Source organism: Equus asinus, chromosome 4, assembly GCF_041296235.1.
Source record: "Equus asinus isolate D_3611 breed Donkey chromosome 4, EquAss-T2T_v2, whole genome shotgun sequence".
NCBI classification, from domain to species: Eukaryota; Metazoa; Chordata; class Mammalia; order Perissodactyla; family Equidae; genus Equus; species Equus asinus.
This window is the reverse complement of record NC_091793.1, coordinates 91,787,572-91,811,156: the sequence shown is the minus strand read 5'-3', so window position 1 is coordinate 91,811,156 and position 23,585 is coordinate 91,787,572. Positions and strand designations below refer to the sequence as shown.

General features: G+C 41.0%; 1 protein-coding gene across 8 annotated transcripts in view; it reads right to left on the bottom strand.

The window, feature by feature from the left end:
* LYPD6 (LY6/PLAUR domain containing 6) overlaps nt 1-19,550 on the bottom strand; it is a 128,307-nt gene extending 108,757 nt beyond the window's left edge. For 4 of the 8 annotated variants that reach the window (XR_011502805.1, XM_044768939.2, XM_070507706.1 and 1 more), the window contains exon 1: nt 19,288-19,550. Coding sequence is in view for 3 of the 8 variants with exons in the window: in XM_044768939.2 (XP_044624874.2) it covers nt 19,288-19,335 (48 nt within the window). In the remaining 5 variants the exon portion in view is untranslated. The remainder of the gene's footprint in view (nt 1-19,287) is intronic. The other 4 variants (XM_044768938.2, XM_070507705.1, XR_006526927.2 and 1 more) reach the window with 3 other exon arrangements.
* Nucleotides 19,551-23,585: the final 4,035 nt, after the last annotated feature.

Genomic DNA, 23,585 nt, shown 5'->3' with positions numbered 1-23,585 from the left:
TAAATCAGCTTAGAAATAGCACAAGGTATTAATTTAATTCTAAAAGGGAAATTATTATATTTTGGCTTTTGTATCCTCACATTACCTAATAAATTATTTCTTTAAAAAGATATAAAGGAAATCAAATTCACAGCCTGCTGTAAATTGTCTGCTGTAGATTACCTGTAGAGACTCAGATTACTCTAATTTCAGAGAATTCATAAAATGCAATGATAATATTATGAAAAACAGCCAGTGTCAATCCTTTCTCTTTCTAACCTAAGAGATTACAGATGACCACCCTGTATTCCCCCACCCCCAACGACCTCTGGAAGCAGACCTATCTCACGAGGAGGAGGCACAATCCAGACTTAGCCACGCTGTGTCCCAGACATCTATACCTGCCTCGACTCCCTCCCAAGAATACCCAGCTTTTACCAGCATCTCGTCAAGCAAAGGGTTAATCTGGCAGGAGCCACACAGAAAATCCAAGATGGGTGTTGGTGGCACAAGGTGTAATAAACGTCTTCTATAATCCCTGAAGATGAAGGAAAGAATAGTGCACATTTTCTATATATTCAGTATTCATCTTTGTCATTGTTATGCTATAGCTCTTGATTAATTGCACTGCTTTGCTCAGAAATGCCTCTGTCAGAATAAAATCTGGGTCTTTTACAAATTGTTCTTTTCTGAAATATTATCCCTTCTATTAATATAAATGTTTCAATATTTTTGTTAGGTGGTGTGTGTGTGTGTTTGGGGAATTCATTATTTGTGCTCTGACTGCCTGTGACTTGATGTAGTCTAAAACATAAAAATAAAGGGGAAAATGCACAGCTTGCAGGTTTGCACTATCTTAATGTTTTCTTCTCTTAAAGCAGGCACAGAGATTTTCTAACAAGAGTACATTTTTGATCAAAAAGGTTATAGACAACACAAGCGCTTCTAGATCATAAGCAAGAGGGTAGCTAGAAAAGAAACAGGAAGAGAGACAGATTCCCTAATTGTAGATTCACAGAATTTAAAACCCAGAACGACCTCAGACATCAGCAAGTCCAATATTTTGTGCACAGAACACTGACCCTCGAGAAGCACCTTCAAAATGAGTTCTACTGTCAAACAGCTTTGGGATTCACTGAATAGTCCACCTCCTCACAGATATTTAGAATGAACATTCAGTTACTAAAAGTTCTGAGAAGTCCTGCCATTAAAAGAAAAAAAAAATTATTATTTAACCTATTGTTTCCCAAACATCTTCAACCACAGACACTTTTTTTCTCCCTTCAACATCCACAGAACCAGCAGCTCTTCTTGCAGATCCTGCTCTAGAAGTGCTGATTTTTTACAATCGTTTTACAAATGAGGAAACGGACATTCAAAGAAGTTAACTGGCTTGGCCCAAATCCAGTAATTAATTGGTGATTGATAATTCAGCAAGTAGCATGATGAGAGTTTAGATTAAAAAGTGGGAAATAAGCAATGACCCCAAGATTTTCCCTTTCCACTCATATCTCACCACAAAATAGTTGCCTCTTCTGAGTCTGTCTCAATCCCCTTGAATTCTTATATTCCCTCAACTTTTACTTGCCTACTTGATCAATATGCAGCTGTTAACCGGCTGGGATTCATTCATTGCAAGCATACCTTTCCCCCTAAGGGAAGCCTTTCAACCATGATCTTTTAGACTCTAGAGTTGAGACAATGCCTTACCAAGGGAGTGGCTAGAATGGAGGCAGTGGCAGGAACAGGGCACATAATTTAAGGTAAATAGAGCTCTGTGGTTCTCCTCAAATTGCTTTCTGTTCATTTTAGGGGTTCCCAGGTAAGATCTGAATCAGATAGGATTGGAAAGTTTTCTTAAATCGATTATAAAGTAAGTGATCCTTTCCTTACTTTAGTCCTTCTTTCTTGAACTCTTTTCCTTTCCATTTTCTATGTTCAACCTTATTTAGCACACTCCTTCTCCTGGAGATATTTGAAACCCTCATGCAACGTCAAAACTTCCCAGAAACTATAGGAAATAAGGTTCCCTGCATGTCTGCAATGTCTTCTAGGTGCTATACCACTGTACATTTCTTGAATTTGCTTGGCCTAGTTGAAAACTTACCCTTCTAGCAAAGGTCTCCCCCAGATAGTTTACAAGCAGAGAAGAAAATACCATAAAAACAGTGGATTTCTTTACAATTCTATTCCATTATATGATACATATTGTCCTTCATTTAGAAAGTTTAGCCTCTGAATAGCTTTCGTGGGAAAAATATCTCTTGCATCCTGTTGATTTTCACTTGCATAGTTTGCCTATACCAAGAATAACCACACTGGCAAGAGTAGAAGGTGAACCCTTAGTTGTTTCTCAGAATTGGGTGGAGCTGATACTGATCCAGCCACATCTCAACTGGTGTTCCTTAAAACAATATTTTAGGGGGTTGGTGTCAAGATGACAGTGTAGGCGGACTCTAAACTCACCTCCCCCCATGGACTCAACAAATTGACAACTACTCTTGGAACAATTACCCCTGAGAGAGAACTGAAAACTGAATGGAAAGAACCCCCGCAACAAGGGACAGTCCTGATTGAGGTGGAAGAGGGAGAAATTCCTTTCTGGAGAGGAAAAAAAGCCATCTTCACAAGCCACAGTGCTTCACTGCTAGACGGGAGCAATCCTAAGGTATGCAGTCTTCCCTGGAGCAGTGGGGGACCTGAGCGGGGGAGCGCTACCACTATAAGCATCCTTTGGACTCAGCACTACTGAGACAAGTGTCATAATATCTGGCTTTGCTGGCTACTAACAATGGGGAATGCCCCCAGAAAAGCTATTGGACATAAGGGGAAACAAGCCAGCTCTTAAAGGGCCCACACACAAATTCACCTTTTTTGGAAAGCAACCTAAAATCACCAGAAAGAAAAGTGCACAGTCCTTTGGTGAAAAGAGACTCACCTGATAGGCTCTGGGTGCATCTTGGTGAGAGGTGAGACCTCTCCAGGGACTGACCATTGGCAGCAGCCATTATTGTGACCTAGTACAGGCGTGCTGACACAGATGGTGGCAGAAGCCATTGGAATTCTTCCCCTGGCCTGTTGGCACAGGCGTCTGCCCCACCCACCAGAGCACTGATTTCATCCAGGTCAGCCAGGGCAGGCAGCCTGCCCTTGGGACTGTCCCCACCCAACAGCAAGCCCTCGAGCAACCTATAGGCCCGCATAGTCTGAGTGCCTGGATCCTCTGCATCCCGGCAAGTGGGTCTGCCTCCGAGGGTCAGGGCATACACAAGGAGCGGGTGGAGTGTGTGGGGCATTGGTGGAGTGTGTGGGGCCTCTGCAGTGAGGTGACGGGATCCACTTCAGGGCGTCAGGGTGAGTACATGGGGCAGGACTGTGTTGACAGTATTTGTGGCCCTGCAGGTGGAGGGGCTTGTCAACTGTAGAAGACTTATGCGTCTCATACAGCCACATAGGGGATCGGCTCCACCTTCCAAAGCATGAAACAATTGGGTGCTCCCACTGAGTGCCAGGGCCAGCCCCACTCAGCTGCAATCCTGAGAGAGCTGACAAGAGCCTTGCAGGATGAAGGCCTACAGCAATTATAAGCCCCTGAGCCTAGCAACAAACCATGCTGGGGGCCTACTCACTTAACAGAAAAACCGAAACAGGAATGTGCTATTAGACCTTGCAGTCAACTGTGCTGAGGCTCCCCATGCCCAGTAAAGTGACTGAAGGGTCCATAGCAGCCACACACAGCTGAGCATTACAGCCAGCCAGCCAGAGGGAGAGCCTAGCCTCCCTGGGCACTTGCAGCAAGAGCAACCCTGTCACAACAGAAGGATATATGTAGCCCACACAGGACACTCCTGAAACATCTGCAACTGGTGACAAGAGGGAAGCACACTGTTGGGCCTCATAAGGAATTTCTTACATAAGGTCACCTCTCCAGGATCAGGAGATGTAGCTGACCTACCTAATACATAGATATAACCACAGAGAAAGAGGCAAAATGAGGAGGCAAAGGAATATGTTCCAAATAAGGGAACAGGACAAAACCCCAGAAAAGGAACTAAATAAAACAGAAATAATCTACCTGACAAAGAGTTCAAACAAAAGGTTATAAGGTTGTTCACTGATTTTGGGAGAATGGATGAACTCAGTGAGAACTTCAACAAACAATTGGAAAATATAAAAAAAGAACAAATCAGAAATGAAGAATACAATACCGGAAATGAAAAATTCACTAGATGGACTCAATAGCAGAGTAGATGATACAGAAGAACAGATTAGGGAGTTGGACGGAATACTAGAGGAAATCACATAAGCTGAACAGATAAAAGAAAAAGGAATTAAAAAGAACAAGAACATTCTAAGCGACCTCTGGGACAACATCAAGTGCACTAACATTTGTATCACAGGTGTCCCAGAAGGCGAAGAAAGAGACAAAGGGGCAGAGGATCTATCTGAAGAAATAATAGCTGAAAACTTTCCTAACCTAAGGAAGGAAACAGACATCCAGGTACAGGAAGCACAAAGAGCACCAAACAAGATAAACCCAAAGAGGCCCACACCAAGAAACACTGTAAGTAAAATGTCAAGAATTAAAGATAAAGAGAGAATCCTAAAAGTCACAAGAGAAAGGGAATAAGTTACATACAGAGGAAACCATTTAAGGCTATCAGCTGACTTCTCAGCTGAAACCTTACAAGCTCAAAGGGAGTGGCACGATATAATTAACGTGCTGAAAGGAAAAAACCTACAGCCAAGAATACTCTACCTGGCAAGGTTATCATTCAGAATGGAAGGAAAGAGAAACAGTTTCCCAAACAAGCAAAAGTAAAGGAGTTTATCACCAAGAAACCAGTCTTACAAGAAACGCTAAAGGGAGTTATTTAAGTGGGAAAGAGAAGACCACAAATAGGAATAAGAAAATGATTTTTAAAAAAAAAAAGCAACAAAATCACTGGTAAAGGCAAAAATACAGTAAAGGTAGATCAACCATCTATGAAGATAATAAGAAGGTCAAAAAGACAAAAGTATTAAAATTACCTATTTCCATGATAAGAGGGTAACAGATACACACACCAAAAAAAAAAAAGATGTTAGATATGATACCAAAAACATAAAACAGAAGGAGGGGAGTAAAAGAGTAGAGCTTTTAGAAAGAAGTCAAACTAAAGAGACCATCAACTTAATATACATTGCTATACACACAGGTTATTATATATGAACCTCATGGTAATCACAAACCAAAAACTATAATAAATGCACAAAAAATCAAGAGAAAGGAACCCAAACATAATGCTACAGATAGCCATCAAACTACAAGGGAAGAGAGCAAGAGAAGAAAGGAACAAAAAGAACTACTAAAAGACCCAGAAAAAAAAGTAACAAAATGGCACTAAGTACATACTTATCAATACCTACTTTAAATGTCATGGACTAAATGCTCCAATCAAAAGGTAAAGGATTGGGGCCAGCCCCGTGGCAGAGGGGTTAAGTTCATGCACTCAGCTTCAGCAGCCCACGGATTCACTGGTTCAGATGCTGGGCATTGACCTAGCACCACTCGTCAGGCCATGCTGAGGCAGTGTCTCACACAGCACAACTAGAAGGACCTGTAACTAGAATATACAAGTGTGTACTGGGGGGACTTTGGGAAGAAGAAGAAGAAGGGGAAAAAAAAAAGATTGGCAACAGATATTAGTGCAGCTGCCAATCTTAAAAAAAAAAAAAAGTGGCATAGGGTGGCTGATTGGTTAAAAAAAAGACCCATATATATGCTGCATACAAGAGACACAATTCAGACCTAAAGACACTCACAAATTGAAAGTGAAGGGATGGAAAATGATACTCCATGCAAATGACAATGAAAAGAAAACCGTGGTAGCAATACTTATATCAGACAAAGTAGACTTTAAAACAAAAAGTGTAACAAAGGATAAAGAAGGCCACTATATAATGGTAAAGGGAACAATCCAACAAGAGGATATAGCACTTGTAAACATCTATGCACCCAACATAGGTGCATCTAAATATATAAAACAATTATTAACAGACATAAAAGGAGAATTAGACAGTAACAATAATAGTAGGGGACTTTAACACTCCATTACACAAATGGATAGATCATCCAAATAGAAGATAAACAAGGAAACACTGGCCTTAAATGACACCTTAGACCAGATGGACTTAGTAGATATTAGTAGATATATACAGCACATTCCAACCAAAGCCACAGAATACACATTGTTTTCAAATACACATGGAACATTCTCCAGGATTAAGCACATACTAGGCCACAAAACAAGTCTCAATAAATTAAGAAGATGGAAATAATACCAAGCATCTTTTCAGACCACAAAGGCATAAAACTAGAAATCAACTAGAGGAAGAAAATCAGAAAAACCAGAAATATGTAGAGATTAAACAAAATGCTACTGAACAATGACTGGGTCAATGAAGAAATCAAAGGCAAAATCAAAATGGAGACAAATGAAAATGAAAATATGACATGCCAAAATTCATAGGATACAGTAAGAATGGTTCTAAGAGCAAAGTTTATAGCAATGCAGGCCCACTTCAACTAATAAGAAAAATCTCAAATAAACAATCTAATAATGCACCTAAAGGAACTGGAAAAAGAAGAACAAACAAAGCCCAAAATCAGTAGAAGGAAGGAAATAATAAAAATCAGAGTAGAAATAAATGAGCTAGAGACTAAAAAACAAAAAGAAAAAAATCAATGAAACCAAAGCTGATTCTTTGAAAAGATAAACAAAATTGACAAACCTTTAGCTAGACTTACCAAGAAAAAAAGAGAGAAGTTTCAAATAAATAAAATCAGAAATGAAAGAGAAGAAATTACGACAGACACCTGAGAAATAGAAAAGATTATAAGAGAATACTACAAAAAGCTATACGCCAAGAAATTGGATAACCTAGAAGAAACAGATAAATTCTTAGAATCATACAACCTTCCAAAACTGAATCAAGAAGAAATAGAGAATTTGAATAGACCAATCACCAGTAAGGAGATCAAAACAGTAATCAAAAACCTCCCAAAAAATAAAAGTCCAGGACCAGATGGCTTCCCTGGTGAATTCTACCAAACATTCAAAGAAGACTTAATACCTATCCTCAAACTCTTCCAAAAGATGAAAGAGGAGGGGAACCTTCCTAATTCATCCTACAAAGCCAACATTACCTGCTACCAAAACCAGACAAGGACAACACAAAAAAAGAAAATTACGTGCCAATATCACTGATGAACATTGATGCAAAAGTCCTCAACAAAATACTAGCAAATGAAATAATACATTGAAAAGATCACACACCATGATCAAGTGGGATTTATTCCAGGGATGCAGGGATGGTTCACCATCTGCAAATCAATCAACATGATATACCACGTTAACAAAATGAAGAATAAAAATCACATGATCATCTTGCAGATGCAGAGAAAGCATTTGACAACATACAGCATCCATTTATGATAAAAACTCTGAATAAAATGGGTATAGACGGAAAATGCCTCAACACAATAAAGGCCATATATGAGAAACCCACAGCTAATATCATTCTCAATGGAGAAACACTGAAAGCTATCCCTCTAAGAACAGGAACCAGACAAGGATGCCCACTTTCACCACTCTTTTAACATAGTATTGGAAGTATTAACCAGAGGAATCAGGCAAGAAAAAGAAATAAAAAGCATCCAGATTGGAAAGGAAGAAGTGAAATTGCCACTATTTGAAGACGACATGATTTTATATATAGAAAACCCTAATGAATCTACCAAAAAACTTTTAGAAATAACAAATGAATACAGTAAAGTTGCAGGACACAAAATCAACATACAAAAATCAGTTGTGTTTCTATACACTAACAATGAAGTAGCAGAAAGAGAAATTAAGAATACAATCCCACTTACAATTGCAACAAAAAGAATAAAATACTTAGGAATAAACTTAACCAAAGAGGCGAAAGATCTGTACACTGAAAACTATAAAACATTGTTGAAAGAAACCAAAGACAACACAAAGAAATGGAAAGATATTCCATGCTCTTGGATTGGAAATTAACATAGTTAAAATGCCCATACTTCCTAAAGCAATCTACAGATTCAATGCAATCCCTATCAAAGTTCCAACAATGTTTTTCACAGAAATAGAACAAAGAATCCTAAAATTTATATGGAACAACAAGAGACCCCGAATAGCCAAAGGAATCCTGAGAAAAAAGAACAAAGCTGGAGGTATCACACTCTCTGATTTCAAAATATACTACAAAGCTATAGTAACCAAAACAGCATGGTACTAACACAAAAACAGACACAAGTCAATAGAACAGAATCAAGAGCCCAGAAATAAACCCACACATCTACAGACAGCTAACTTTTGACAAAGAAGCCAAGAACATACAACGGAGAAAGAAAAGTCTCTTCAACAAACGGTGTTGGGAAAACTGGACAGCCACATGCAAAAGAATGAAAGTAGACTGTTATCTTACACGATACACAAAAAATAACTCAAAATGGAGTAAAGACTTGAATGTAAAACCTGAAACCATTAAACTTCTAGATGAAAACATAGGCAGTACACTCTTCGACGTTGGTCTTAGCAGCATATTTTCAAATACCACGTCTGACTGGGCAAGGGAAACAAAAGAAAAAATGAACAAATGGGACTACATCAAACTAAAAAGCTTCTGCACAGCAAAGGAAACCATAAACAAAACAAAAAGACAACCTAACAACTGGGAGAAGATATTTGCAAACCATACATTTGATAAGGGGTTAATATCCAAAATATATAAAGAACTGATACATTTCAACAACAAAAAAACTAACAAGCCAATTAAAGATTGGGCAAAAGATCTGAACAGACATTTCTCCAAAGAAGATATACAGATGGCAAACAGGCACATGAAAAGATGTTCAACATCACTAACTATCAGGGAAATGCAAATCAAATCTACAACGAGATAGCACCTTACTCCAGTCACAATGGCTATAAGCAACAAGACAGGAAATAATGATTGTTGGAGAGGATGTGGAGAAAACGGAACTCTCATACACTGCTGGTGGGAGTGCAAACTGGTGCAGACACTATGGAAAACAGTATGGAGATTCCTCAAAAAATTAATAGAAATACCCTATGATCCAGCTATTCCACTGCTGGGTATTTATCCAAAGAACACGAAAACATGAATGCGTAAAGATACATGCACCTCTATGTTCACTGCAGCATTATTCACAACAGCCAAGACTTGGAAGCAACCTAGGTGCCCATCAAGGGACAAATGGATAAAGAAGATGTGGTACATATACACAATGGAATACTACTCAGCCATAAGAAACGATGAAATCCGGCCATTTGTGACAACATGGATGGACCTTAAGGGTATTATGTTAAGCAAATCAAGTCAGAGGGAGAAAGTCAAATATCACATGATTTCTCTCATAAGTAAAAGATAAAAACACAACAAACAATCACATAGAGACAGAGATTGGATTGGTGGTTACCAGAGGGGAAGGGGGCAGGGAGGAGGGCGAAAGGGGTGATTAGGCACACGTGTGTGGTGGTGGATGGTAATTAGTCTTTGGGTGGAGAACATGATGTAACCTACACAGAAATCAAAATGTAACGATGCACACCTGAAATTTATATGTTCTAAACCAATCTTACTGCAATAAAAAAATAACATTTTAACTCAGCTGGCTGTGATTCCAGTCTATGACAATGGAACAGGAAGAAGAACATTGGCTATTAGAGATTAAACAGATCTAACCTTGTCTAGTTCTCTGTTTAAAAAGCACCAGCCCTAACTTCTATGTGTTATTCACTTCTACTAGAAGGGGGCCATATGGGACTTGGCTCCTGAAAGAGTTTTCCAATATCACAGAAGGACTTTGTATATCTTTATCTACATACAGCAAGTTTGATATATAGTCCTCTATTTTATTCTATTAGGATAAGTATCAAACACACTGAAATGAGCTATATACATAGCTAGGTAGTCACCATGGAAACTCGAGAAAAAGAAGACTATCAAGGTACTAAAGAAATTACATATGAATACTTAAATATCAGTGATAGAAAGGGGAATGATTATTTTCTTCTTTGAACTTTTTCTCTTTTTTTTAATAGAAATTATCTATACACTTTTAAAAGCACAGGACAGCTTACTATGAAAATGTGAAGCAGCCAGCTTTTTACTTCCACCTGCGAAGATGGCAGAGGTAACTTTCCCAAGTCCTAGGTCATGGTGATGTGGGGCTTAGGGTCTGTTCCGTAAAGACTCTCAGTACCTAGAAGGTATTCCTAAGGAAACCAAAGTAGAGAAGTGTCTCTGAGGATAATAGTCACAGTGTGTGGTATCTATTTGTTCCTCGTGGGCATCCAAAGACTAAAATTAGGCAGCAGTTGTCATAATATACAAAACTTATCCCTTCCATGTAAACCAATCTTTTATGGTTTTCCCCCCTTCTCCCCAATCTTTACAGCTTTTTCTCTATGAAAGTTGTAATTCTATTCAACATATTTATTGAGAGCTTACTCTGTGCAAGACAATACACTCATGCTAGCATTCAAGAGAAATAAGACATTACGTAAACAATAAGCTAGGATGTAAAAAACAGTATGTCAGTACAAAATGCAGGTATAAGTAAAAAGAGTAAAATTTACATGGACCAGGGAATCAGGAGAAAAGGCTTCCTTGGGGAGGCTGCATTTGAACTAGGCCTTGAAGAATAAAAAGGATTATCAATTGGGAAATAATGGATGGAAGGACACTCCTGACGAAGAACGAGTCAGAACGCCTACAAAAGTTTCTGTGAATTCACTCGGCTGGGTGATTGGGAATATGAATTAAAAGAACTCCATAAAAGAAAATTCTTCTATGAAGTTATACAGAAAAGAAAAACCATGTACTTCTAATACCCTTCCTTTGATCTTGTACGGAAAGACACCACGTAAATGCAGAATATTACCTCTATTCAAGTCAGTATTTTTAAGTGGTAATATTTTTAGAACACTTGAAAGTTGATTTTTTCTCTCTTCAAGACAGAAAAATTCTAAGAAATTAAATGTATTCCACATGGATAATCAAGTCAAAGAACAGTGAAAATCTACACAGCAAGATTCCAGGGAGATGTGCTCCATCTTTTCAATTATTTATTATGGATCTCATGCTCTTAGAAGTCAAGAACTCTGTCTTTTAATTTAGTTTGGTCTAAATACCAACATTATGCCACACTTTCAGTTGCTCAAAACTATTTTATTAGATCAGCATTTAATGGGTAGTTTTAAATGTCAAAAAATATATGTTGGTTCCTACTCATCTGGGAATTTAAATTAGTGCAGCCTCTTGATTTTATAGTGGAAGCAAATGAAGCCCAGACAGTGGGTGACTAACTTGCTAAAGGTCAGCCAGCTAGTTAATGGCAACCAGTTAAACTGGAGGAAACTAAATAACTTGCCCAAGGTCATACAGTTGGCAACTGGTGGGGCCAGGATTACAACACGGGAGAGCCCAGGCCTCTATCCTTTCTTCCACACAGCCTCTCTGCCAATGGAAAACTGACATATTCCCTCACAAACAGGCAGAATCCTGCAAATAAAAAGCAGAGAGCAATAAATGCTCTTCTTATAAGTGCAAGTAAGTGCATACATTATCTAAATTGCTTTAATGGCATAAAGGAACCAGTTTTTCTAGATGTCTTGATGGAAACTTAAATAATGTGCACATTTGCTAATTTATTATACTATTGGGTACTAAAAAGGAAAAAAGCGAGACGAGAATAATGTGAGGTTTATTTCTCCTGCTTTTTAGGGTATAAAAATACTAAGAAATACATTTTTGAAAATGTTCACCCCAAATCCCACCACTCAAACACATTAACTGTGTTGTTCTTTAAGCATTTAGAATGCTTAAAGATACTTGTTTTGATAATTCAAGTAACAATCATGATTTCAAAAAAAATGGCAGAGATAGGGGAATAATCCTGGGTTTATGGTTTCTTACATCTATGGCTTCTAAAAGATCTATCAAAACACGGAAGATTCACACCCAATACTTTCATTTCACCTAACAACCCATTATATGGTAATCATTCATGTATACACCAAAATGTTTTTGAACCTATTTTTAATTTTAGCCTGCATCCCCTCTTGGCAAAAAAGAGAGTAAGGATGAGCAGGTGGGAATGCAGGACAGGAGACAGGGGTATTACATAGTCTTTGAGCTTACTACTTTCTGTCTAAAACTCCTTGCTTTCAAACACCAACAGATGAGTTCTAGTTCTAGTTTTTTATTTTCATGAAAAATAATCCAAGTTCACTCTATTTGTAACTGTGTGCGTGAAAATTTGACTTCTGGTATCTGCCTAGCTCTTCTTCTGTAGCAACCTGATAAGGGTAAAAATGTCAACTAGGTTACTAGTTAACGGTAACTAGCTGCGAGTTATAACTATGATCCTTAATTGGTAGATTGAGAGAAAACTAAAATTACCTGATAGGGACCTCATACTCAGGGCTTCTCGGAGGGTTCTGATTCTGGAAACTGGGTACATCCCTTATGGGATCCTGGAAGCTTGTCTGTGGAGTTGTCACAAGAGATATCAGCTTCTGGGGGCATGAGGCTTCTAAGCCAGGATGGCTCCCGCACCTATCAGTGTGGATCTCACCTCCTCACACCTGAGCTGTGCTATGTGGACTGCTACAAGGACTCCTACAAAGGATGGCAAGCAGTGGTTCCTGTCCTATAGCCTTCTGGTTACACGGGTGCCACAGGTGACCAATGGTAGTCTTGGAGTTAGAGCAGCTGAATCCAAGAAGATCCTTTAGTAGGCTCTGCAGTAACCTTCATAATGGACAGACAACGGTCCTATCACTTGAGCTTTTATTTTTCCAAACTAGAAAACTTTATATTCTGTCATCAGATAATGGCCACCTCCCCCAAATCCTCATCCACAATCCTAAGGCTTGATTTAATCATTTGAGGGCTCCTATCTGGGTCCTTCACGTCTGTCTTTTTTGAGGAATAAGAGTTGCATGCAGTCACATATACACCAAATTTTACATAATAACAAGATAAAATCATCCATCCTTCTGCTAAGATTCTTTCTGACAATACCAAGTATACTACTGCATAAGTACCTTATTAAGCTGATGTTGGAAAACAACATACAAGGATTCCTAGGTTTCTTCTAGGGATCTGGTGCTAATAGTCAATTGTTAATATTTAATAGTTTGGGTATATATTTTTATCTTGCAAAGATTCTAGCTTATCAGGAAGGGCCAGAGCTCACTGGGATCATATGCACTGGGGTCTAAAGCAGGAAAGGAAGGTGGTGAATTCAAGCCCAGACCCGAGAGAAAGATAAAGTCCAGAGCCAAGGAAAGAAACAAAACTCCAGTCTAAAAACACAGGAACAAAATGAAATAAGAGAGGGAAGCAAGCGGCAGGACCTGGGTCAAAAGTCAAGAATAAGCCAGAGGATCCTAGATGACCAACACATACCACTTTTGCAGCCCAGGGGTTATATGCAACAAGGAATCTCAGGATGACTTACAGATCATAGCTAAGACTTCAGTGAATCATACAACCTCAAGGACAAAATGGGCCCTAGGATCTCTTCTTATTTCAATTTCTGAGACTCTGTAGGAGCTTTCAGCCCTTTCATTCCATTCAAAACATTCAACAGTATGTACTGGGAGACTGCTATGTGCCAGACACCAAGGCAAGCATTGTGGAGCCAAAAAGAAAAGAAAGAGACTTGGTCCCTGTCCTCACGGGGCTTACACACTAGGAAGGACTCAGCAGTGCTTCCATTAACTTGCTTCTTCATATCCTGATAGTTATTGCAAAAATGGAATCCCTTTCCATTTCCCAGTTCTCACTAAAGAAAGCACCAGCGTTCATCTTCAGCCACATTTTTCCCTAAGACCAAATACAAAAAAAGTATTTAAATATGCTGCCTTTTACAAAGAAGGACTTCAGGGGTGAAAAGAAGGCAAAATTTTCAACTACAGAATTGCAGAAGACATAGAAATGACAATCAAAAGAGCCTTTCTCAGAGTAAGACTATATGAAATCTAAGGTTATAATACATCTTATTTTCATAACAGCTTTTTTATAAGAGCAATACATGCTCATTGTAGGAAATTTGTGAAATATTGAAGTAAAAGACAATAAAACCATTTGCAATCCCATAACACCCAGAGACAGTCACTGTCAATATGTTGATTCATTCCTTTCTATATAGATGGATGAACAGGTAGGTAGAGAGGATTTATATAAGCTTACTCAACTACACGTTTTTTTACATTTTTTTCTTAAAGATTGGCACCTGAACTAACATCTGTTGCCAATATTGTTCTTTTTTTTTTTTTTTTATTCTTCCCAAATCCCCCTAGTACATAGTTGTATATTCTAGCTGTAGGTCCCTCTGGTTGTGCTATGTGAGATGCCGCCTCAGCACGGCCTGACAAGCGGTGCCACGTCCATGCCCAGGATTCGAACCAGAGAAACCCTGGGCCCAGAAGCGGAGCACACCAACTTAACCACTCAGCCACGGGATGGCCCTGACAACTACACTTTTTTAAAACGGCATCACACTAATATATAATTTTATGTCCTACTTTTTTTTTTGAGGAAGATTAGCCCTGAGCTAACTGCTGCCAATCCTCCTCTTTTTGCTGAGGAAGACTGGCCCTGCGCTAACATCCGTGCCCATCTTCCTTTACTTTATATGCGGGACACCTATCACAGCATGGCTTGACAAGCAGTGCCATGTCCACACCCGGGATCCAAACCGAGAGAATATTATCCAGCTATGTTGACTGCTGATGAGAAGAGAATTTAAAACCATCTCCTATAAATGTGCTTGGGATTGCTTTTCCCAAGGACACTTATCTTTAATCTTCCATTTTGACTTTAATCTTCTGTTATTTTTCTTCCCATTTAGGTTGTCTTTTAAGTTATTCCTGTGGTTCAACTTTATCAGCTTGGTTTTTACTTACCCGTAAGAACTGCATACCATCTGTAAACATTTATAAAAGTTTAAATAAAACCATCCTCAAACTACTTGCCCAAAGAGCCTCTTTGTCCACTCAGAGAAACATCTATTTATCTCCACTCTTTGTTCCTTGGCCAAACAAAAAGTTCATAAATAGGGAGGGAACTGGGATTTGAAACCTGGTCAGGCTTTTTGAAAGTTTAAAAATAACACATTTTCTACAACACTGTAGCCACACACATACTTCCTTCTTTAACTCTAATATACTATTGCCCCTTTCTACAAAATAAATTGTATTTGCTTTAAACTGTGTTTGCTTTGAATAATAATCACCCACTTGTCCACTGGGACCTGGATCTGGTTTGATGGCTCCAGGGTCCTCCCTGAAACCCTTCCCTTGACAGAAGCCCCCCAAGGCTGCCAGCCAACGCCCCAGAGAGCTGTCACTTACAGACAAAGGTTCTTCAACACACTGGGGTAATGGCCATCTGGTCTTAGGAATTTAGTATCTAGTCTGTTGATTAGGTCTGGAATATCCTGCACACTGGCCATTTCCTGATCTATTATCTCCAACGTGTTTATTTCTTGAGAAAGCCTGGGTGTAGGAATAATACATGGCAAAAGCAGAAGCAAAGAATTCATTTACACTATGTTCTCTTTGTATCTCTGAGTATATATTTGGTATAAGGTAAGCCAAGTGCTTCCACAATTCTCATTTCACAGTATTTAAGAATCTTTCAGTATTGTTCTGGGAATCCATTGCAAAGATTTTTTTCATATTCACTTTTTATCTCATTTTCAGTGTGCCTGGGATCTGTCACCCTTCATGGGCTCAATTTAATATTCAAATATTAAATTCAAATATTCCTTTTCCACTACATGTATCTAAGTAAGCATTCTTTTTCTTCCCTTTATTTTTTTGCTATATATTTAGTGTTTCAAAGAGCTTGAATACAAGATCTTTCTTTTTCTCATCATAAGTTGCCATAAGTGGGAAATACTCCCCACTTTCTTATGGGTAATTTGATTTTTTAAGTATTTCCTTCCATTTTTTTTCCGTAACACATCTGCACTGAAGTCTCTTTTAGAGAACTGATTGTGTACTTGATGTCTTTCCTTGGAGTTCCCCCTCCCACTGGAATATTTAACTGAACTGAAATACCTATCATTGAAATATGTATCATTATATGCTCCAATCCACATTGCTTCTGCTAGGCACTTAGTGAACATTCTCTGAATGAATGTATGATACCAACAGCCAACAATCATGGGGCATTTACTAGGGGTCATGTTCTATGCTAAGCACTTTACATGCAACATGTCATTAACTCTTAGATAAACTGCACTGGCAAGGAGTTTGTCCATGTATCCCTAGCACCTAGAGCAGTACTGGCACATAGTAGGTGCTTACTAAATATGGTTGCATGGATAAATTGAAACACTGCATGAGGTAGGTATCATTATTACCCATGCTTCACACATAAGGAAACCAAAGCACAGAGAGGTACAATCACTTTCTGAAGCCTCACAGGGTATGTGAAGCCAGAACTTGAACCCAAAGCCCACAGACTTAACCAAGATTTATTACTAGTAAACTCAATACTACCTATTTAATGCAAATAAAATTAACTCTATCTTAATAAATATTATGCAACGTCACAAATAAACACTATGAACAATAATTTTCCAAAAACAGATGTGCAAATGATGGATTTTTAATAATCAGATAGGCAGATACCTGTAAACTCCTTATTGCTAGCAATACAGGTAAAAACATGATTTCTCTTTAATCACTGTCTTCTGTTGCATTTGTAAACAAGCTAACAAGGATTTCAGGACTTTTGATAAGTGGGTATTTTTTTTTCCAGAGTGGTTCTGGGTTTATTTAAGTAATCTGTTTTGCCAATTCTTTTTAAAATAAGAATGGCACTAATGAAATAATCATTTATTAGGGCTTCGTTGTAATTGTCTACAGACTTTATGAGGAGTTTCTGCTCATAAAGTGGGAGACTCACGATGTTTCAAACATCTCTGCCATTATTAGTCACTTGACTTTCCTGAAACACTACCATTAGGACCTCATTCTTTAGGGTTTCGATTGCTTGTACATTTAACAACTCATTAATAAAAATAATATACCCCTTTGAAAAGGGTAGTTCCTTAAAACCATTATTAGCTTTCTCCTTAAATCTTTATCAGCCCACACCTTAGTGGGAGCTAAGTGATACTTGGTAGAGAGCAAAGCCTTTCGGGATTGGTACAGAATGGTCCTGAAGCCATGGGTTGATAGTAAAAAGAGTGCAGAAATTAGAAGTAGGAAAACACCAAAGAATGTAGCCCAGCAAGAAGGAATGAAGGGAGGGAGGGAGGAGGCAGCAAGGGAGGGAAAAACTGGGAAAAAAACTTGAACTCTGTTATTCACCTTGGAAAACTCACTTAATTTCTGAAAGCTTCAGTTACTCCATCTGTAAAATGGGGGTGATAAAAATCTGACTTCCTCACAGACACTTTAATAACAGATTTAACAGCAGTTTAATGTGCCCTGTAAACTGAACAGCATGATGCAATATATGGTATGGTTTTTTACTTGGCATTATTTGCCTGTTATCAGCCCCATTTATGCATTCTGTGATATAAACATTCATCTTACAAAGACTGTCAACAGCTTCAAAATATAAGCCCATGAATCTTATCTACCTTTTTGGTCTGGAAGCATTTCTGATATTTTTACCCTGAGAAACCAATTCACAATTTTTAACAGCCTTTGCGTGCCTACAAGCTCAGAAAGCTTACTGTGTGCTCTCAGTACTGGAGTTCTATAAAACCTCTGTTTAAACAAGGAAGCCTCTTTCAAGTCCTGTCTCAGTCTGGTGCCTTTGGTCAAGGTGGTAACTAAAATTGAAAACAGATAGATGTTTTACATTTAAATGGGTTTAACATAAATGTGCTTTGAGCCATTTCATGGGCGATTGCACAAATATCTTTTGCAAACTTGATACACGTGAGCACATATACAGTAACCATTAATGCCTTCTAGAGAAATAAGGTGCAGCTTCAAAATTTTAAGCAGCTTCCTCGAGTCCTCTCACTCGACAGAAAATGTAATGGCTTTAAGAGAACTGCTCTAATAACATCACGGCATCTGCAATGGCTGGCCAGAGCAGAGCAGAACACAGTGTATGCCACGTAAGTCAATTTAACAAGAAATAAGCTTCCCCCTGGAGAATCTAAGCTCCCTAGCCTCCCACAAAGAAAACTGAATTTTGGAGGTCACACCTTAGGTAGGTTACCAGAGGGAGAAGAGAAGCTTAACATTCTTTTTGTCATACGCTCTGGGAGGCCAGTGCTATTCCACCAGTAGATTGCTACCAAAGTCCCCCGCCCCCGCCCCCCTCAAATTATAACAAGTCCTATAGTCCCCTAGGAAATGGCAAATGACTATGACACTTAAGATGCCAGGGACCACGCCGGATGCAATCACGTTCAACCACCAAGTTTTGAACCGCGCAGAGAGGAGTAGGGTCGATACTGCGGGCGGGGGTGGGGAGGGGCGGAGAGCTGGTGAGACTGTGGTGGGGGTCAGAGTGAGTCAGACCCACAAATAGAGAGTTTTAGGCTGAAATTGACTGTTTATCCAAATGTAAATCAACCGAACTGCTGTTAGCAGAGAGAAAAGCAGTCGCCCAGTCAAGCCCAGGCGAAGCCCTGGCTGGGTGGACGGACGGCCCCCTCGCCGAGGCGCCCAGGTGGGTGGTCAGTGGGCCTGGCGCCTTCTCGCAATGGCTGGAGGCGCCCCCGCTCACCGCACCTGGGGCACCGGCTCCGGGTGGGCGCAGCCAGGCCACGGCCGCCACCCGCCCCGCGCCTGCCCCGCAGCAACATGTGGGGCGCCGCCACTCCCCGCCCGGGAACTCCCTCAGGCTGGAGTTCCTGGTGGACGCACGCTTGGCCCTGGGAAGGTGCTGAATTACTCTTGGGAAAGACTCCTCCAGCGCTGAACTTGGCAGCTCCAGACAATTTCCATCCCACCCCCTGAGCGCCAGCGCTACACACACGCACACACACGCCCCTCTGGACCTGCCCACGCTGCGCGCAGTGCTGGCTGCCTACTCGGAGGCAGAACACCGGAGCGGGATGCGGAGGCGAGGACCCCAGCTCCGCTCCCCCCGGGGGGCTGTCCAAACACTGGGTAGTTCCAAGGACTCAGCCCACTGCCCGGTTGGCCCAGGCCCCGCATCAGTTCGGGCTGCTGGCACCAACCGGGTCTCCTTTTGTGCTCTCCCGGGAAGCCCGCCTCTACTCACCCGGGCTGCACGCGGATTCCGGCCGCCAGCGGCAGCCCGCTGCCCCATCCCACGAACACTGCGGCGCCCCCAGAGTGTGCAATGCGGAGCCCCGCCAGCGCGCGCCGGAGCCGGGGAGTGCGGGGAGGGAGCGAGGGAGCGCCGGGAGGGCGGAGGGAGGGAGAGGACGCGGCGGGAGGGGAGGGGGGCGGCGAGGGGCGCGCGCGCCACTCCCACCCGCGCCGGGCACTCGCCACCGCCCGCAGCCGCGGCCGGCCAGCCCGGCCTCGCGGGCCGCGGACCAATCAGCGCGCGCGGGGGGAGCCGAGCCCTCCGCCGGGCGCGCTCATTGGCCCGGCGCGCAAGACCCAACTCCGGGAGAGTCGGCCTGAGCGCCAAGTCTGCAAACTCTGGCCCGCTGGAGCGGACCGCCTGGCCTTAGGTGGGGCGCCTGGGCCCGCGCTCTGGCCGGCGGGGTGAGTCAGCCGAGTCCGGCGGGCGGAACAGGGAGGATTTGAGACCTGCCCTTGAAGCTCGTTCCCAGTGAGCGTTCAAAACGAGCAGTGTTTGCTCAGGTTGCAACGATTCCTTCCTGCTAGCGACCCCCTGAGCCGCTCGCCTCACCTTGGCTAGCAGCAGAGGGATGGAAAGCCTGGCAGTGTGGAATGGCCCCGGTCAGATCTTACTCCCCGCCACCCCTATGGCCGCGCGAAGCTCGCTGCACTTAGGAACAGTAGCTGAAGAGCAGGGCGAGCTCCGAACCCAGGGCAGACCTGGACCACTGGACGTTTGCAGTAGAAGACCCAGACTGCGGGCCAGACGATGGAGCAGGGGAGAGAGTCTGGGAGGCAGATCTCCGTGAGAAAGTGGGAATCCGGTGTGGGTTTTAGTGGACATAATTCTCCCACCCTCTACCATACCCTCCCCCCCAGTGAAGCCCCCCGCCCCCCAACCTCTCAAGAGGTATTGATTTTCTCTTCCTTATTGTAAATCATGTGTGACTCTCCTGGACTTGTATCAATCCGGAGCCTCAGAGTGTTAGAGAAGCACGCCCCCACCCGCCTCCCCTCGGAGCCCCGCCGGCGCTGGCCAGGAGCGGGTTGACCAGGAAAGGTCCCCGGGGAGGTCTGGAGGAGGAACTCGGCGGGTGAGCGCGGGAGCCGGGAGCTCGCCTCCGCAGCCCCGCCTGCGCCCGCACCTGATCTGCAGGGCTACCCGCTCGAGGACCGTCTGCCCCAGTGGCTCTGTTTGTTCATCCTTGAGGCCCCTCTCTCTCCTCCTTGGACTTTCTATTCTTCGAGCTTCTTTTCAGGCAAGCCCCCTCTGAGTCTTCCTGCCTCTGCTCTTCCTTACCCCCTTTCAACATAAAAGCATCCTTATTATTTTTCTTTTTTTAACTTCCTTCCCATTCTCTCTGTTTGGAAGGGCCTCCGACAACATATTTTTGACTAACACCTCCTGAACCTCAGCAAGTTTTTTCTTACTTCGTTTATGTACACAGGTTTACACAAGCTCCAGGTTCAAGTGGGCAAAAATAATCAGCGCTCCTTTAGAACCTTGGAACACGGGAGGCGCTCCTTGTGGTGCTGTCTTCCTGCAGGGCTCAGCATGTTGAATGAATTGAACAGGAATTAATCAAACTGAACCTGGAAATGCCCCTCAGGGACTGGGCAGGCTACCTCTGAGAGTTAGAGTCTGGTACTTATTAATAAGTGTCAGCGCTGCCACTTATCCCGTCTCCAGGGAAGAAATTCCTCCTTCTGAAGTTCCCATCCGTGTTCCTAGTTCACTTGATTTTTTTTTTTAATTGCCTCAGCTCATAGTTTAGTTAAAACTTATGATTTGGGTTCAAAATGCAGTTCAATATATTAACGCAGTTCATGAGGCTCTGAGTTCCGGGTGGAGATAGAACCCTTGGGATCTCTTTTCCAAAATGTATTTTAAAACAAGGATAGAAAGATATGCACTCCGAATTTCAGCAGTGTTTATCTCTGTGTGCTAGGATTATAGATGATTTTTTGTTTCCTTCTTTATGCTTTATGTATTTTCTAGAGAACATGTAATACATATTGATCAAGAAAAAAATTTTTAAATACGTTAACTCCCAACATACAATACTCTTCAGGCATCAGAAGAGCTAAAATATTAAATACTCCTTCTTTACCCTCCGAATCTTATCAATCACCAAGTCACATAAATTCTGTCTCCTAGAATAGCTTTCAGGTCAGTCCCTCCTCAACATGTCTACTGCTGCTGCCACACCCTTATCATCTCTTACCCAGGCATCAGCAACAGCCTTAACTGCTCTACTAATCAGTCAGCCACCATGCTGCGATCTCTCTTTAAGAATGACAAAAGTGATCATGTCCCTTAAAAGCTTAAAATCCTTCAGTCACTGTAACTCCATTGCTATGAAGTTCAGACCTAGCCTGGCTGGCAAGGCCTTTCCCTCCCAGCCTGACCCCAGGCTTCCACGTTGGCCTCATCTCCTGCCCCGACACTTCCCTAGGCAGGATGATCCTGCCCCACTGCAACTTTTTGTCCTTCCCACACATGTTATGTGACTTCACATGTCCATGGCTAAGAGTGTACAGTGCTGGAATGCTGCCCTTCTCTTCGTCACCAGCCCTACCCCCACCCCTAACAGCAAGTTCCTCCCCTTGCTTCAAGACTTACTTCAAATATTACCTTTTTTATGAAGTCTTCAAAACTGACAGGGGCAGGCTTAGCAACTCCTCTTCTCTCTACTCCAATAGCAAGCACTTTATTTATTCAACGACCATTAATCCAACTCCTATTATGTGCCAGCCACAATGAAGAAAACATATATCATATTTATGTTCCTGGAGCACACCATGAGAGAGACAGACATTAAATCAAGTCACACAAATAAATGATTGCAAACTGAGCTAAGTGTGATGAAACCACTACATGTGCAAAAAGAAGCAAGGTTTACTTTGAACATACGCCAACTATAGTTCTCAATACATGGTGTTACAATCTGTTGATTTATTTACCCAAAGTTCTGTCTCCCATCATATTCATCCATGTACCTCCCTCTAGAATATGGTGACTGGTTCATAGTAGGTGCTCAGTAAAATTTTTAAAATAAATAATTGGATGAATAGATGAGTATTTGAAACTCCCACGAAGTATTTTATTTCATGTATTTACATGCTGCTATTGTACAAAATCTAAAGACTTTAGTTCTATGTTTTAAAGATTAATGTCATTAAATCCTTGTCTCATCTTTCATAATTCTAACTTGGTTCTTCCACCATAAATTACCTAATTTTTTCTTGTTTAATGTCACATTTAGAAGGTACAACTAATGTGCTATTTGTAGATAATCTATTGTCGCTAGGAGGAATTCTTTGCTTTTTTATAAATTTGGCTTTTAACATATAAAAATCCAATTTAAAGATACGAAGCTAAAAGATACAAAGCAAAATCCATAAAAGAGTAAATAAGTTGGACTTTATCAAAATTAAAAATGTTTGCTCTGCAAACACTGTTGAGAGAATGAAAAGATAAACATAGACTGGGAGAAAATATTTGCAAATCGTGTATCTAACACAGGACTTGTAGCCAATATGTATAAAGAACTCTCAAAACTCAACAATATGAAAGCAAACAACCAAATTTTTTAAATGAGCAAAAGATTTGAACAGATACTTTATCAAAGAAGATCTAAAGATGACAAAGGGCACATGAAAAGATGCTCTATATCATTAGCCATTAGTGAAATGCTAATTAAAACCACAATAAGATACTACCATACACTTAATAAAATGACTGAAAAAAATCTGATAATACCAAATGCTGATGAGGATGCAGAGCAACTGGAACTCTCATACATTGCTGGTGGAACTGCAAAATGGTATAGCCACTCTAAAAACAGTTTTACAGCTTTTATAAATTTCAATATACACTTAACCATTTGACCCAATATTCCCACTCGAAATATTTACCCAAATGAAATGGAACACCTATGTTCACACAAAAACCTGTAAACAAATATTTATAGAAATTTTATTGCTAAGATCTTGAAAACAACCCAAAGGTCCCTCAACTGGAGAATAGATAAACAAATTGCAGTACATTCATGGAAGGGAATACTACTAAATAATGAAAAGGAATGGACTGTTAATACAAACATTATTTCACTTAGCACAATGCATTGTGGTACATAATGCTAAGTGAAAGAAAACAGACTCAAGCTAAATGCACACACTGGTTAGGAATGGCAGAGCAGCAAGATAAAAGGGCTCGAGGGTTTTCTTGATGATGGAGCGAAAATTTGAGGTCTGGATGATCTA